The sequence below is a fragment of the Morone saxatilis genome, unplaced genomic scaffold (genome assembly GCF_004916995.1).
Source record: "Morone saxatilis isolate NCDOM2014 unplaced genomic scaffold, NCSU_SB_2.0 Contig20, whole genome shotgun sequence".
Taxonomy (NCBI): domain Eukaryota; kingdom Metazoa; phylum Chordata; class Actinopteri; family Moronidae; genus Morone; species Morone saxatilis.
The window spans coordinates 20,232,816-20,249,497 of NW_023339763.1; the positions used below are offsets into that span (position 1 = coordinate 20,232,816).

Sequence of the window (16,682 nt, forward strand, 5' to 3'; positions counted from 1 at the left end):
ATGGAAGTGCAATCACTGATACCCATTTAACTGCTAATGGGAACACTAAATAACAGCATTATTGAAACCTCTTTGTAATAAAGTGTGACATCTTGTCAAGATGTGATCATTGTTAGGGTGATGAGTACACTAACCCTCACAACAATGTTTCTCTCAAATAAGACCACATTACCCATAAATCCTTTTACCTTCTGTCACAAAAAGGATATTACTTGCCCCCCCCCCGCCATGATTGTGCCGGTTGCTGCTTTCTCTTTCACTTTACTTCGGATGAATAATTAATTGCTAAACACTAGTAGACATTCACTTCTTCCACCTATCATTCAGAGAAATGTTTTTAAGGCTTTGGCAGAGCATCACTTGAGGCTCTCAGAGGGTGCCATGTCGTTGTGGATGGTCCCACATGTGTACATTAATATGTTTCAAAATGAAAGGACTTGGTAAGGGTCATTGGTTAAGGGCTTTTTTATAGTCCTCCAATCATTCATATAAAGCTCAAGAATCAGAATCAATAAGCAGCACACAGACTTAACGTGTCACTCCAAGGCTTCATGCTACTGTTATGTACAAAAGCATTGGTGTTTCATTATCCAGCAGGGGGCAATGTTGCTTTAATCTCCCTCGACATTCTCTGGAAACACCTTCACTTTAGATAGCAGTTCTATGGCTGCTTAGAGTGTAACAGGGGAAACCTCAGCATAGATAGAGAAGAAATCATCCAATAAAAGCCTCACAATAGGAGATTAGAGTCTAGTCCACAGTCAGTGCTACAGTGGTCCATCTTCATGACAAAGTCTGCTGGACATAGAACACAGATTACTGTCCCAGGGGCACACACCGAACAGCAAGGAACAGCTATAGATGCTCCAGTTTGCCCTTGGCTGTACTGTGTATGTTGAAATTGCCACAATATGATAAGACAATTGGCCATTGTGATGCGTTCAATCCTTGTAAAAGAAAATCCAAGGTCAGCCTGAGGCATTAGTGGATCTGTATCATTCTCTGTCACTCTGAATCATTCTACCCTTGAAAGCTGAATACAACACATAAAGAAACACTTATAAAAGCTGTAAGCTCCACTGCATACAATGAAAGAATGAATTATGGTGCTATGGCAACCCAAAGCAGCAGCTGCTGCTGCTGGAATGAATGCTAGTTAACCTGATACAGCAGAAAGAGGAGACAGGTGTAAAGTACCGATCTATGCCAGAATCTCAAGCAATCTCTGCAATTAGAAAGGGCCTATGTGGCTTAATTTTTGGTTTTTGTCTTCATGGATAAGATATGCAAGTATTAAGAGTGGAAGGAAGATCAGGACATGACTGCGTGTGCTTACATGAGCAGGCTGCCAGGCGCAGACATGGACCTCTCCTCTCTCCTGCTCGGACACTCAAAGGGGTTGCTGAAGGAGCGCTTCCTCAGCATGGCTCTTACCAAGATCTGAAACATTCACAAACACCGAATGGTTAAAAATACACGCAAAAGGTCCCCTTTTTGTTTTGAGCCTGTGGTCATGCACAGAGAATACAGTAGTTTGATTTTAATAAGGTGCTGGATGATTTTGCACAGAAACTGGTGAGGAAGGACTTGGTGACAGCTAATAAACGTGCAGACTGATGTCTTTGGATGAAAACGCTTGTTACGCTTATCATATATTGTTTTCACAGTCCCCTGCAGCTGAAGTAATACTTTTATATACATTGATACTAGTTTGTTATTGGTGAGACTAGCTGTTTACACTGCAGGTATTTGAGGTTTTTTTGGCAAAACACATCGAACACACAGGATATCTAGTGTCTGGTATATTTTGATGGCAAACAGCAGGAAGGGACACATGCAAATGTTAATATCCAGTAGTGGGGGCTTCTGTGCTTTAAACTTGTTCCAGCAGACAGGAATTTCATACTAACATTTCTAAATGCTAATATTTTATTTCTGCTAACAGGCTTCTATGCTTTTAACCTGTGCTGCCACTGATGGTTGAGGACCCACTCAGTTATTGTATTACTACCTGCACTAAGAGCAAATCTTTGCTGGTCTTGGGTAGCTGCTGTTCTCACTGGTTAGATAAAGCCGACAGATATCTAGAACATAAGGCATGTAGTATAAAAGTGCCACATACAAATTCAACTCTATTATGTAAGCGGACTGGTTTCCTCCATGTTTTTTTTAAATTTATAAATACTATAAGCTAATGTGTTGAGCACTTTGGCCAAAATACAGAATGAAAACATTTTGTAGTGCAGTCTGCATCTCTCACTGTTGTTGGCTAGCAGATCTTGACCTCTGCAATATTGTGGCCGTGCAGACATACAGTGGCGGCACACAGCAGCGGCCAATGAGGTATCTATGTTTCTATTTCTATTTAGGGAAGTTGGTCCTTTGCATTGTGTGTTATAGTTTACATGAATAATACCTGCAACTACTACTGTTCTGTACAAATGGGTTGAAATATTGGTCAGATACACACTATTCAAACTGGGACAGCAAAGTGTTTTTTTTTGTTTGTTGTTTTTAGATTTTAGAGTTCAAGAGGAAACCTTGTCCTCAATAAAGGGAAACAAGGCTGCCTTCCGAAATGTAAAATCAATGTGGCTGGAATTTGTCACAATTACGGTTAAAAGAAGAGTTGTTAAGGAGCAGCTTCTCTTAGGGCTTCACCTCTCCTGGAAATGATAAGTGTAAATGTTTCAACTTGACACAAAAGTGCTTGTTAAATGGAGGGTGCTCGGGTTGCTTACCACTGCAGAGAGGCTAGGGACGAACTTGACCGAGTTCTGGATATCCTCCTCGGTCACCTCCACCACAGAGCAGTGCTCCTCCTCCAGAGGCAAGGGGTCATTGCCTCCCTGGGTCACCCACTGGTCCATCTAAAACACACACACACACACACACACACACACACACACACAAACAGACATAGCATGACATATGACAGTGTCCTTACATGAAGACCTGTCTATAATCTGTGATCCGCTGTCGGTAAGATACAGCCATTTGCAACATTATAAGAAGTCTGTTTAACTCTGTGAATTGTTTCAGGTTTCAAATGCCCCAAACGGTGACTGCAGGTTTTATTCATGATTTAGCCCTTGTACTGCACAGCAGGCATATTTTACATTATTTCTGAGGATTTCCTAAAGCAAGGGATACGGTTTAGATTTATACTTTTCTACCAGCCAGGCGGCCATCTGTTTTGATTAATATTGTTATGCTCCATAAACCCAACTGCAAAAGTCAGACAATCCATCACAGTGATCAAGCAGCCAGAGTTTATTTCTGTCAAAGCTACTTCACAGTGGCTCACATCGATTAAAAAGTAAAAGACTGATGATGTTATATTTTATATTATTAATTTATTTATTATTTTTGTTTGTTATTGTCAAATCTCACAAAATGATAAAATCAAGGTCAGTCAGTCTCTCAATACTGACTTCCACTAGTCCTGTGTCAGCCCATTCATTCCTGTTTTTTCTAAAAAAAAAAGGCTCAGTAATTTACTAAAATAGCTAAATAGTGCTTTTGTTGGTAACCATTATGCAACGCAGATGTGGCGCTCTAGTATTTAAGGCAAGAGGATGGTGTTTCTGGGATTAATGCAGGATAAACAGTACGCATGCTCAGCGTAACATGCCACCCACTGTTATGGCTCATTGATATGTTTGTACTCATTGGTAGGATCAGTTCATTGTTGGTTTTGGGTCTTTTAATGGAATTAGCTGATAAGAAACATATTGAGTATCTCCAACCTTTAAAATGCCATGGTGCATTCGTGTGCTAGGTGGAAAGCTTTGACATCCAGGACTTCCAAGATGACTACAACATTTGAATGCTGTTTTGTTGGAAATGCTAACTCAAAATAATAACGAACCATAACATTACAAATGATATTGCTGCTTCTTCAGAACATTTCAATATGTATTTAATATCTCAGTCAATTATTCCCACAGCCCAGGAACACCCAAGAAGATCTGTTTCAAATTAGTGAGCATCAATTAGACATTCATGAAAAGAATGTATACAGCATGCTTAGATTGATGGGTAACCTCCCTAAAGCAACTTTCAAGTCTCTGGAAGTTTATATTTCAAAAATCAAGAGTATGTACATTTAATTGCATCTCATTAAATTGTTACATTTCAACCTCTCAGTGTTTTTTTGTTATCTCTACTGACTTTAAAGAATTTGTGTGTGAGCATGTGTGTGTGTGTGTGTGTGTGTGTGTATTTGTGCACAAGGATACACATGATGCCTGACAGCCTAATTATATTTTGTTCCATAAACACAAACTGAGTCTCTGGTGAGAAAATGACTCACTGACACATGATTAGATTGTGTCATAGAAACACGGTGGGGAGTAGGGAATGACATGTGTCCATGGCTGGTCCAGGACCTCCCTGCCCTCTACTACTGACTCAGTTTTAGTGCAGTCCTCCATAGAGACAAACATCAGCACAGTCATGTTGTGTGAACATGACCAACTTTATGATCATGCTCAAGTTATCTGCATGTCATCCTAACCCCTGGTCTCATTTGCCACCTGCTCTGTTCTCCGTGTTACCTTGATCTCAGGGATGGTGATCCTGGTGTCGGGGTTCTTGTCCAGCATCCGCAAGATCAGAGTCCGCAGCTCTTCACTGATCTTTGGTCTGCACGAAACACAAGATAATTATTTGGGGACATTTTTTGGAGTCTGGCTTGGTTGTACATGTGTTACATGATAAGAACATGGACACCAAAGTTGTACATGTCTCTATTAGACCAGGTTATTTCAAGCATGTTGAGCACCTTTATTATATTACATGAATGGCAGGCTCAGTGGTCACTGATTTCCTACAACAGTGTTTTCAAACACAAAAATATGAATGTCTATTCTAAACCCCTCATCACAGGTATGTTTCTGATCTGTGAGCACAAAAACAGTGAATATGCTTTCTCTAATAGTGAAATTTCAATCTTTTTTAGAGGCCATAAGAGGTATGCCATCCAGGATTTCACCAAGAAAAAATCAAAGACATTTTCCTTCATTCATTTAGAACCTTCACATTTTCTGTGACTCATAAAGCTTCCACAGTGTTAAGATTTGGTAACAGAAGTCTGAAAAGACTTAAGTGCTACAGAGGGCTCCTAAAGCTCATCCACACAGATGATATGACCAACAGAAGACGCGGCTGCACTTTTCATATATTCATATTTATTTATGCACCGATCAGCCATAACATTATGACCATCTGGCGCCCTGGCAGTCGTAATGTTATGCAGCCCAATACGCAACAAACTGTGATGAACTGTGTGTTCTGACACCTTTTTCTGACACCACTTTTGATAGGTACTGACCACTGCAGACCGGGAACACCCCACAATAGCTGTAGTTTTGGAAATGCTTTAGCCATCACAATTTGCCCATTTTCCCTGCTTCTAACACATCAATTTGAGGACAAAATGTTCACTGGCTGCCTAATATATCCCACCCACTTCATGTACATTTTAACCACATCTATAGCACTATAAAATGCAATAATTATTATATTAACTTACCGAAGTAAAGCAAGCAGAAGGATATTTATCTCCTGTGCAGTTAGCTATTGTGTTAACTGGGAACAGGAAGAAAGTTACAGCACATTCTGTGTACTACCAGATAGAAAGTACACAGAAGTTCTAATTTTCTCACCTCTGAGAGAATGCTTGTCACTTACTATCACTCAGCATATAGTTGTATGCTTAACTGAGCAGAATAACAGAGATGATGGTGACCCATGGATAATCTTGGTGTCTATGTTCTTGTTACATACCAAGGTCCCTAAACTTTATGTGGTTTCTGATGAAGAAAAAAACTGGCAACTGAACTGAAAACAATGCACAATGACTCCCAGCGAGGGCCGCTTGTGCCTCAGGGGGTAGTTCTGCAGTTGCTTTGGGGTATGTGGGAGGATTGTGAGTGTGTGAGAACCATACTGTCAATGGTGAAAACTAGTTAGCAAGATATCAGAGAAGTTGTTAGCTTAAAGTGATGGATAAAAACAGTTCAAATAGCTAAAAGTAATGGACAAACAGCTAAAACAGTTACATAAAAGTAGCCTAATGGATAAATAGTATTAGGCTCAAAGTAGCCTAAAGTAAGGGATAAACACTTCTAACAGTTAGAGCCTAATGGATAAATAATATTAGGCTAAATATGGCCTAATAGTTAGCTGAAAGTATTATATAAATGGTGGAAATAGCTAAAATTAACAGATAAACATTTGAAATAGTTAGCTAAAAGCAATGGATAAACAGTTATAATAGTTAGCTAAAAGTAATGGGTTGTGGAGTTCATGTCTGACAAAAAAGAGTGGAATTTATAGGACATTTTTTTCCTATTGGCAATATCAATGATTCATTTCACTGGCTGATGAAATGAAATAAAAGATCGTATCATAGGATTAGTATCTCAGTAAAATACGTTTATGTGAGCTCAGCCATTGATCATGATGACAGTGGCAACATTAAATGAACTACACCTAAAGCATAATGGGCCTATCAGAGCTGACAACAAGTCAGTCCAGTGTGGAGATGATTCCATTAGGTGATGTGATATTCTGTTCAGGAGGAGGATGATGTTTAATGAACGAGCTTTTCGCACAGCGAAGTCTCTTGAGCCCACTGGGGTAAGACACTTATCATTAACAATATGACATCCTGTCCCGATACATACTCTAACTGCCACTCTGAGCCCCTTCACATTTGCTGTGTTTATACTTCATCAGTGTGTTCCCATCACCACTGCCAGCCTCTTTCTGGCTTCCTAACTCTTGTTCTCTCTCTGTTTTTTGGTGATATTCACTAAAGAAGACATCCATGTTTTTCTTTAACCTTTTATGCAAAGGAAAGACGGTGGCTTTCACTGTATGTGTCCTGTATGTGTGTGGGTGACATTTACTGTGCTGGCACAGGCTGCTGTGCAAAGCTATTAATATTTTTGTAGGGGCAATTTGTAACTGAAAAAAAGAAGAGAACATTTTTTGCGACTGGGATGCAGATGAGAAGATAGCAAACAGCGAAGGCGTTGACAACAGCTGTGGTCTGGAGGTGGCTGAAACATAACTGCTGTCTTTTTTAATAAAGTGGAGGAGAGTGAAGGACGCAGGAGATGTACTTACGTTTCTGGGAAATCCACAAGCTTGGTCCTTATCTTATTGTGCAAGGCCAAAATGTACTCATCAATAAACGGGCACTGCAGGTGGAGCAGAGGAAAGACAGTGAAAAACACAAGGAAGGTACATTGAATTAATACAGTATCCCTAAAGTCACATAACAACAGCAGCAATCAGCTTCAAGCATTCATTCAAATAAATGATGCCACTAGACAACTGCCTTATCAAATATGAAAGATTGGTGTTAGATAGTGTTCCTACTAAAGTGCTACCGGCTGCTGTTAACAAGCATAGGAGTCAGTGAAACAAGCACTTATCCCAGCTTTAACTGTTACCTTTTGTGCACCAGATGTTGATAAGTGACTGGGAGACAGAAAAAAATGTGCAGACTTACCTTCCCAAAGACAAAACAGTAGAGAGTAACTCCCATGGCCCACACGTCCAGCGCCTTTAAGAAAGTGCATATAGTGACAATAAATGAAACAAGACAGACTGAAAAGCATGCATTTAGAGACATGCTGCAGTGATCCAAACACTTATTTGCATGAAGATAATCAGTGCAGACTGCCTACAGTGATTTATGGCACATTTTAATGTTATTTTTTGGGAGACGTCAGATACCATGGCGATGGATGTGTGTGATCAGATAGAGGCACTGCAGCTATCCATCAGGCTCTTTGTCTTCCTCGCCGCCTCTCTCTCTCTCCCTGTATGAATAGGTCTCCTAGAAATCCATTTCTATTCCTTGATAGATATGAAATGATAAAACTTGCCCTCTGAACCTGTGTAATATACCTGAATGCCACAGGCATTTGTTATCAGACGCAGAGCAGTGTGACTAACATGTTCTAACTGGGACTGACAACTGAGGGGGTTTAAGTGACACGTGAGTGTCCAAGATTAAATATTTCACTGCTGATGTACACCAAAATCACAAATGTTGGTGCATAAGGGACACCAAGCTGTCTGAACAAATCCAAATCAGGAAGAATACAAGACTAATCAGAAAAGTGGGGCCAGTATGACTGCATATATTTCTTGAAAGCTTGAGGACACAGCAGGCAGAGACACTTGAATGCCTCTTACATCCTTTCCATCTGCAATCAAATTTTCTATTCTGGCCCCTATTTTATGGACATACAAGGTCCTTCCTTGAGCAAATCCATCAGTCTGCCATAGCTGATAACCACTGGAGGAATGAACGTGACCTGTACCCATAATGTTGGATAAGCACAGGATGTCAGGGTTGAGACCTGGGGCAGGAATGGAAAGGTTCTTGGCTGTTAATTGTTCATAAATGAGCAAGTAGGGTAGATTCACAGGCCTCATTAGATCTTGCATGCTGGAAGAATGATGGAGGAATTACGTCAACTGGTAAGGCAGGTGGTGATCAATGCAGTTGTTTGAGAAGTGGCAGGTTATCCTGACAAACATGACTGATCATTGCTTGACGGTATACAGTATATTGATGTGAAACACTCCCACATCAGTACCAGGTATGTAAAACCAATAGCCTTATTGCATTTCTTGACTCTGGTCATGGTGCTCTTCTCGGCTGTATTTCTGGCTTCCTAGTTATTAGTACCAGCTAACACACAGGGGAATGACAGTTTGCTCCTTGGATTAGCAGGCCGGCATAGGTCTGAAAACTCATCTTGGTTTAATGGTTTTCATTTTCAAGTCACGACGTTAGGGCTTAGGTTAAGCAAGGATAAAGCACTTCACATTGGTGTATGAATAAAGAGTTAACTCACTTTTCCACTGAAGCTCTTTCGCGTGTCTGAAAGGGTCTCTGGTGCCATAAATGCAGGAGTGCCAGCAGTGCTGGACAGCAAAGCATCATTGCCCTCAAACTGGTTGCTGACCCCAAAGTCTGCGATCTTCACGTGTCCATCGTCTCCCAGTAACAGGTTAGAAGGCTTGATGTCCCGGTGGACAATCTTCTGGTAGTGCACTGAGGTTAAGAATGAGGAAGTAAATAGTAAAATTTTTAGAACTACTGCAACCTCTAAGCTGACAGCATCCTGATGATTTTGTTATTCTTGGACCCTCCCCTGTAGTGGGGCTAGAAAACGCCATTTTTACAAGTTGTACTTTTTGTTTAAAAAAATGCACATGGAATAAATCATGACTATGGCAGTTAAATCATTGTCTGGATAATAGGAATGGTGTAAAAATGTCAACTTAAGGTCATCTAAAACTGAAAGTGAAGTACATCTCTAAGCCGCAACACTTAACAGCTGTCTGGAGCAAAGCCCTGGACACTTCACTGATTGGATAAGTGGTGCCTTCCTGTCTGAGGGGGTCGTATTAAAACATGAAGCACTTGACTTATTATAAGCCCTTGGCAATTAAACGTCATGAGCACTAAGAAAAAAAACAAAAAACACACAACGTCAACGGCCTACAGAATGACTACTGATATCTATAATCTAGGGTTTAGAAGATTTTATTCAATTACTTACATTTTGACACAACTATCATGTTTGAGTTCATTCAAGAGAAAATCAACAGTGACTACATTGAGAATTCAATATTAAATAACTGAATGGTACAATTATCTGTGTGAATAAATTGTGTAAAATATAGTAATTTAAAAATTATTTTAAAATTATTATTAAATATTATTTCATTATTCTTATTTTTAGAATAAGTTTTATAGTTTTGAATTTTTATTTGTTTACAATTTTTTATTTCCCAATGATTGATTTTCATACCACTTTCTATTTCATAATATCACAGTGGCTTGTCGCCGCCCCCTCTTCTTTCAGCCAATCACGTGCCCCCTGTCTGTTGCCAGCAAGCTCAACAATGCTACCATATTTAGCCATTTAGCTCCTGTTAGCTAGAGCAACAGCACCAAAGTCATTCTGAATCAAACGTTTAGCTGGTGCTGTAAATAAACACAATCTGCAACCACAGAAACATTTTATATATTTAGCTTAACAAGACTGCAAATGCTACCTCGCTAGCTGCCTAACTAGCTAGGAGGGGTGGCTCGCTTTATTACTCAACCGAGTTAATGGCAGCAGCTTAATCCAGAGTTATATCAGCCGCGTTTTCCAGAGTTATATTAGTCACATTTGGATTCTAAAAATGTCAAGCAAAAAGACAGACAGTCTTTCTCTGTGGTCACTCAGGCTAACAGGACCTAGCTCACAGTGCAAACAATGACTCTTCACTTTGAAGCTAAAGAGGTAACTGGTGTACTGTTTCTTTGCAGCAGCAACATCTACTTGGTTGACTTTTGAACACTTTAGGGTCCTATAGTTTTAGTCACCACAATTTTGGTTTGAAAATGTGTCCTTACTGTAAAACTATACTTTATACAAATATACTCATATACCGTACTCATACAAGTAATCCACGGTTGTATTTTTCAAGAGGGACAGCTATAAAAGCCAAGTGGTTAAAAAAAAGACTTTTTAATCAGAAGAACCTGGTTCATCCACTCTGCTGAAGTACCCTTGAGCAGGAAATGTAGCCGAGCCCCAACTGTAACCTATGACTCAGGCGATGTAAGCACTCAAAAACATTAATGTTAAAGTGTATGGGAATTTAAAGTGGTGTCATTTTGTTGTTGAACTGTTGAAATGTATAAACAGTATAAGGTTGAGTTACTATAGCTTTATTTTCAAGATGGACCTCAAAGTTCAGACGGAGACGGCATTGATCCCTAATCATTAGGCTCATAGCCCAGGGAAATAGATCTGGTACAGCAAATGAGGACACAGTTTGAGAAAATCTGTTTCACTGAACAAAGGCTCGATACTGATCTGCAGCCAGACCCCAGGGGCATGGAAACAGAGGGTCAAGACACTTTGTTCTTTCACATAAAAAAGGAAAATGCTACCATATCACTCTTTTTTTTTTTAAGAGTAGTGAGAGAGAATACTGTTGGAAAGACACAGTGGTCCAAATGTTTTAGCTTTTACAGTATCATAATGGGGACGATAAAGAGTGATATCTTTAGAAACGGAATATCTAATGCTTTCCTGGCCACTGAAAACACCCATAAAACTGCATGTGGCTCTTTAAGTGGGAGTGGGGTGACAGAGATTTAAAATGACTAAAAATGTATAAATTAGTTTCACTGAAACGCTTCCCAGAAAGGTTTCACAGACCCAAAGACTCACCCTGCGTGAGATACTTACGGTACTCTATGCCCAGGATGACGTCTCTGAAGTATAACCTCGCCTGCTCTTCTGACAGAGGGTTGTCTGTGGGCACTTCCATTACTGGACTGCAAATCCACAAAGGCAGGCAAAAGAACAAACAGACACAAAGACAACGAGGCAGACAAATCCACAGATTGAGTGTATCAGTTGTTTCATTATTAGCACAGAGATTTGATTCCAAATGGGAAGACACTGAAACGTCTAAGCAGACATACACGTCCTGATCAAACATCACTGATACTCAAAAGCTGCAATAAAGACCATCTTTGTATATAGATCCCAAACCCGAAAGCACCAAGAACAGCTTTGTATCTGTTTGGATGAGTGTACAGGACTTATATATAAATCACTATCTCACTATTACAAACACCTTCTACAAAGACAGTTGGAGTTTAGGACTGACAATTAATTATTATTTCCATCATTGATCGATGTCTTTTCAGTAAAACTTATTTTTCCATCCCATGTAGCATTTATAAAGCAGTATGTTAATGTTTAATAAATGCTATTAACAGACATTGTTTTTATAAGCAGATTTAACATGTTTTTTATACTATCTTACAATATGAAACAATATAACTATTCATTTTTCAACATTCAAATGAAAATTAAAAATGACAGTATGCATAGAGAGAATAGCAGCCATAAAATATATATTTATACATTAGCTAATCACAGTTACACAATGTTTTATAATACTTATTTAAACATTTAAAAAACATATTTGATCTACTGAAGATGATTGATAACACAATCACATCACATATAATCAATTACAAGTATTGTATTAAGCATTTACTAACTGTTTATATATAATTTATGAACACTTCATAGGACGACAACAAATATGCTTACACCTGCTTACAAATACACTATAGCGTTATATTGTGTGATTTAAACAGTTTATTGATTTTTATATAGTGCTTCTTATTATGAAAGAGAAGGAGTTAGAATAAAGTGTTACCATTTTTTTCACATAATTAACTAATTCTATGAAATGTGAGAAAGTATTAAGAGATTTCCCAGAACTCTCATAACGTCTCCAAATTCAATTGTCACAACTGTTGGCAATATAGATTAAGTACTTGTGAGTTCAAGGATATAGGTGGAATTACAATTTCAAGTCAAAACCCATTTTAGCTTATAGCAGTATTTATCATAGCACTCCAGTAGCAATGCATACAGTAGTAGCAAAAGCAGTCATAGTCAGACACTAGCAGTACTGAAGTAAGAGGTGGTAGAATTAGTTGTAATAGTACAGCAGCATTAGCAGCAGTAGCTGTAGCTCTACAAGCAGTTGTAGCTGTAGCACTTTGGATTCCATCCCATGTATAAAAATGGAATAAATAAATGGTTTATGAGTAGTAGAAGCCATATTGTATTAATCAGCTCAACTGTCTATCATCACATCACATCCTCACTCTTTACCATTATGAAAAGCTAACAAACAGAGCATATCTTCCTATTAAAAGCAGAACATAACTTATTTATGCACATATGTGAAACGATACCAGCTACTCCCTCCCACCTCCATTCGCTTATGATAACAAAATGGTCTCAGATCATTAGATCATCACAAGAGTAGGAAGGAACAGCTCGTGCATCAGGACGTGAAACACTTACACAACTGGCTGCCACCCGTAATAACTGTGAAAACCTAAGAACATTACAAATCCCTTTGAAGTCTGAGATGGAACAAACACCCGCACTGTGTCAGCTTGGAGTAATGAAGGAGAACACTGCAGACACCGAAGCAGGAACCGAGGGATGGGGAGGCGAAGGTAGAGGAACAGAGGGGATGAGCCTTAAATTATAAAAAAAAAGGACATGTTCTCTACTCACCCCTTACGCATCAGCTCAAACACTGTCAGAAGAAAGGAGGGAGAAGGAAATAAGTACACGTTCAGACCAAGCAATTTATTCTTTCATTCATTTAGCTGGGGTTTGACCACTCCTGCCATTGAGACCCTGCATCGGATTTATTAATTTACAAGAGCATTGAATGAGCTGGATGTGCCACATTAAGAGCATAAAGAGTTTGACGTTTCACACTAACAGGCGTCCTAGCTGTGACCTGGCACTGCTGATGGAAGATTTCTGCATAATGTGTGAACCCTGAGGTGATGTGGAAGGAAGCAAGAGATGGTCTGAATAATGAATCAGTTATATGAACACTTGTTGGTGGCATATGTGCCGAGTGCCAAAGGCTGAGAGCGGGCAAAAATAGGGTGAAAGATTTGGACAAAGAAAATATGGTCTGCATACCCATGTGAAGGTTGTCCTCCGCTGGATCATCCAGCACCTGCAAAATTAACATAATCATCATGAATGGAGAGTTTCCAGTTGAAATCTTCAAGGTCCTATGTGGTAGGTACAGGTGAGTGTGAACAATGTAAAAGTTAACATATGATACTTCTTCTCAGGGTCATTCAAAAAGCTGAAAGTATAAATTCAGGATCAGTATTTTCTTTCTTACAAAGGACTGAGCAGAAGAGGCAATTGTGATGACAGCACCCTTGAAACCCTTGAAAAAAGTGGTTGAAAAGGAACTTTTCTATGTGCAATTCAATAGTTCTCTTTTACAGAGTATGCCATGTTTCTACAGTAGCCCAGAACGGACAAACCAAACACTGGCTCTAGAGAGGGCCTTTTGCAAGTTATGAGGCCACCATAGTTCGTCCTACACACTTAGAAGGCCGTGCTGTATTCAGGCGGTGCAATGTGCAATTTGACAGCTAGATGCCACTAAATCCTATCCCTAAATTCCTAAAACTTGTTAAAGTTTGAATGAAACTGAATGAATGTTTGAATGAAAACATTTGTGGGGGGTGTACAGTTCATACGGAATCTCCGATCCAACTTTCTGTCCTCAAGTGGCATTATGGGTAACGCAGGTGACATGTTTTGACAAGAATTTTGACAAGGACAAAGAATGTGTGCAATAAAAAAGATGACGTGTCTGGTTCTGCTGCATTGGTTTTGACGGGTGATGGACTACAAGGCAACTGGCTCACAGCTCCCATAAACTACGGGACACACAGCCCATCTGGAGCATCTGTTTAAATACAACATCCTGGTGAATTTAAATTACCACAGTGAGGATAAATGTCAGTACACACAGTACTGGAAAAACAAGGGCAGGACATCGCCTCTAAAGCAACAGGAACACTATTTACTCATGTCAGTTGTAACAGGCCACAAAACAGTCAATAGGTGAATGTTTGCTCATACTGTCTAATATGTGTTTGCTTAAAGATTCCCAACAGACACCTATTAAGACATATACAGTATATACAAATAGTCTGCTTGGAACACGACTGTGTGTCTGATGTAGTTTTCCACATCAAAATACTTAAAAAAGCATCAACTCCTCCCATCTCATTAAGAATTCAGAATCTATGAATATGCTAATTCTGTTGTTCAGTTTCCTGCTGGACACAAGATGTCTCCTACTGCTCTGTAAAGCCCATTCTCAGTGGATGTGCACTGGTGGCTTCAAGTTTCTACATCACACTGTAGAAATTGCTAAATGGAAATGTAAATGTGCTTGTTGACCCCACCCCTTAAAAATCTGATCTTCAATGAGCACAGAGAAACTTTCCACTTCCAGCAGATTAATGTGAAAACATGCCTTCCTAGTGTCAAACTTGCACATACATAATTCAAACAGCACACTGTAGGAAGAAGAAAAACAGATTTTTGAGCAGAGGTGAATATTAAATAAATTCTGTCTGTTCTATTTGAATTACGCATTATATTTCTACATTTGTTCCAAGTGAAAAGGCTATAAGCAGTAAATGAGCTGTTCTGTGCAAAGTGCAAACCATTAGCAGCCTAGCAGTCTTATTTGTAGCTGTTGACTAATGCAGCGACTAAGATGCATTAAAAGGGTGTCTTGGCTTATGGGGAAATGGCATAAATTGAGTTTGGGATTTATAAGTGTCTGTTCTCATTACAACTGCATGCCATGGTGAGTATGGGGCCGGTTTTACTTTCTCTTCCCAAGCATCTGTAACAAATGACCATATCACTTTCATCAGTTTTAATCTGTTCCACTCGGCGTCTGCTTTAATGTTTAAAAAAAAAGAGAAAAAGTCTATTCATAATTAGATGGAGTGGACTGCAGCCTCACAGGAATCAGTTGGAAACCCATAATGAATGTTATCCTGACCCAAGCACAGCCCATTTAAATGGATGAACAGAGAGAGCTGGAGAGGAGGATCGCAGGCTTTCCCATTGCCCACATATGCCCATTATGAGTGTGAGAGTGAGGGCGGACAAAGACAGGAAGAGATGAGTGTGTGTATGTGTGTGTCTTCACTGCCGGAGCGAGGAGAGGAGCAGAAGTACTTGGCTTTTACTTAAAAACTCTTCTATATTTCTGGCACACTCTACACCTGAACAAGCCAGACAGCTTTCCTACTGACTGACTCCCTGAGCCTAACTCCCGACCATGGCGGTGGTGCCCCCGCCATCTGGCCAAGGTTGAAAAACACTCTGATAATATCACAAGGGAGCGGCGGGCATCTTGAGTCATGTCTTCTCAAAATCGGCTATCATTTTTCATAAACAACCGCCTCTGTAGAAACTGAAATCTATCCATCTCTAAAATTCCCCAACTCGGTTTGAAAGCGTCGGCTGTTGTGAGCAGAATAATCTATGTACAGGGTGGAGGCTTTGTTTTCCCTGCATAAACATCAAAAAGGTCCAGTGACATAAGTGTGATAGATGTGCTGGAGGGTAAACCTATCTCATTTTCCCCACCCGTTTCCTGCCAGCACAGGATTTTAGCCACCTTCTTGGTCTGACATAAACTGATATGCCATACAGTAAATACAAAGCATGAGTCAGGGTACACAGCAAGAAAGGTTATCTGAAGATAAGGATAATCCTGACCACAATGGATTTAAAACCTGTTGTGGATGTCCACATGCTATTATCTGAGAAACAGTTCTAAAATGACACATTTCCCTACTGCAAGATGCCATTTTTGCTTCAAATATTCATAAAATATGCATAGGTATGTTTTCATTAGTGTATAATCACCTCAAAATATGAATTGCTGAGAAATATAACGTTCTCATTAATGGATCTAAAAGGACTTTAAAGGACCAGTACGTAGGGTTTAGTAGCATCTACCAGTGAAATTGGAGATTGCAAACAACTTGAACACCACTCGCCTTCCAAATGTGTAGGAGAAACTATGGTGGCCGCAAAACTCGCAAAACATGCAAAAGGACCTATCTATCTTGCCATTGTTTGGTCTGTCTGTTCTGGGCTACTGTAGAAACATGGTGGACTACTTAGAAGAGGACCCACTTCCTCCGTAGATAAAAATAGTTAAGGTAACAAAAAAAACAACAATTCTTATTT

At 39.5% G+C, this 16,682-nt stretch overlaps 1 protein-coding gene across 2 annotated transcripts in view; it reads right to left on the reverse strand.

Moving 5' to 3' along the window:
• camkk1a (calcium/calmodulin-dependent protein kinase kinase 1, alpha a) overlaps positions 1-16,682 on the reverse strand; it is a 59,388-nt gene that overhangs the window by 4,764 nt on the left and 37,942 nt on the right. For both annotated transcript variants that reach the window (XM_035666166.1, XM_035666165.1), the window contains exons 7-15: positions 13,575-13,611; positions 13,152-13,173; positions 11,286-11,374; positions 8,886-9,085; positions 7,526-7,579; positions 7,138-7,211; positions 4,560-4,647; positions 2,742-2,870; positions 1,337-1,440 (exon numbers count right to left, since the gene is read on the reverse strand). In XM_035666166.1, coding sequence (XP_035522059.1) covers positions 1,337-1,440; positions 2,742-2,870; positions 4,560-4,647; positions 7,138-7,211; positions 7,526-7,579; positions 8,886-9,085; positions 11,286-11,374; positions 13,152-13,173; positions 13,575-13,611 — 797 coding nt within the window. The remainder of the gene's footprint in view (positions 1-1,336; positions 1,441-2,741; positions 2,871-4,559; positions 4,648-7,137; positions 7,212-7,525; positions 7,580-8,885; positions 9,086-11,285; positions 11,375-13,151; positions 13,174-13,574; positions 13,612-16,682) is intronic.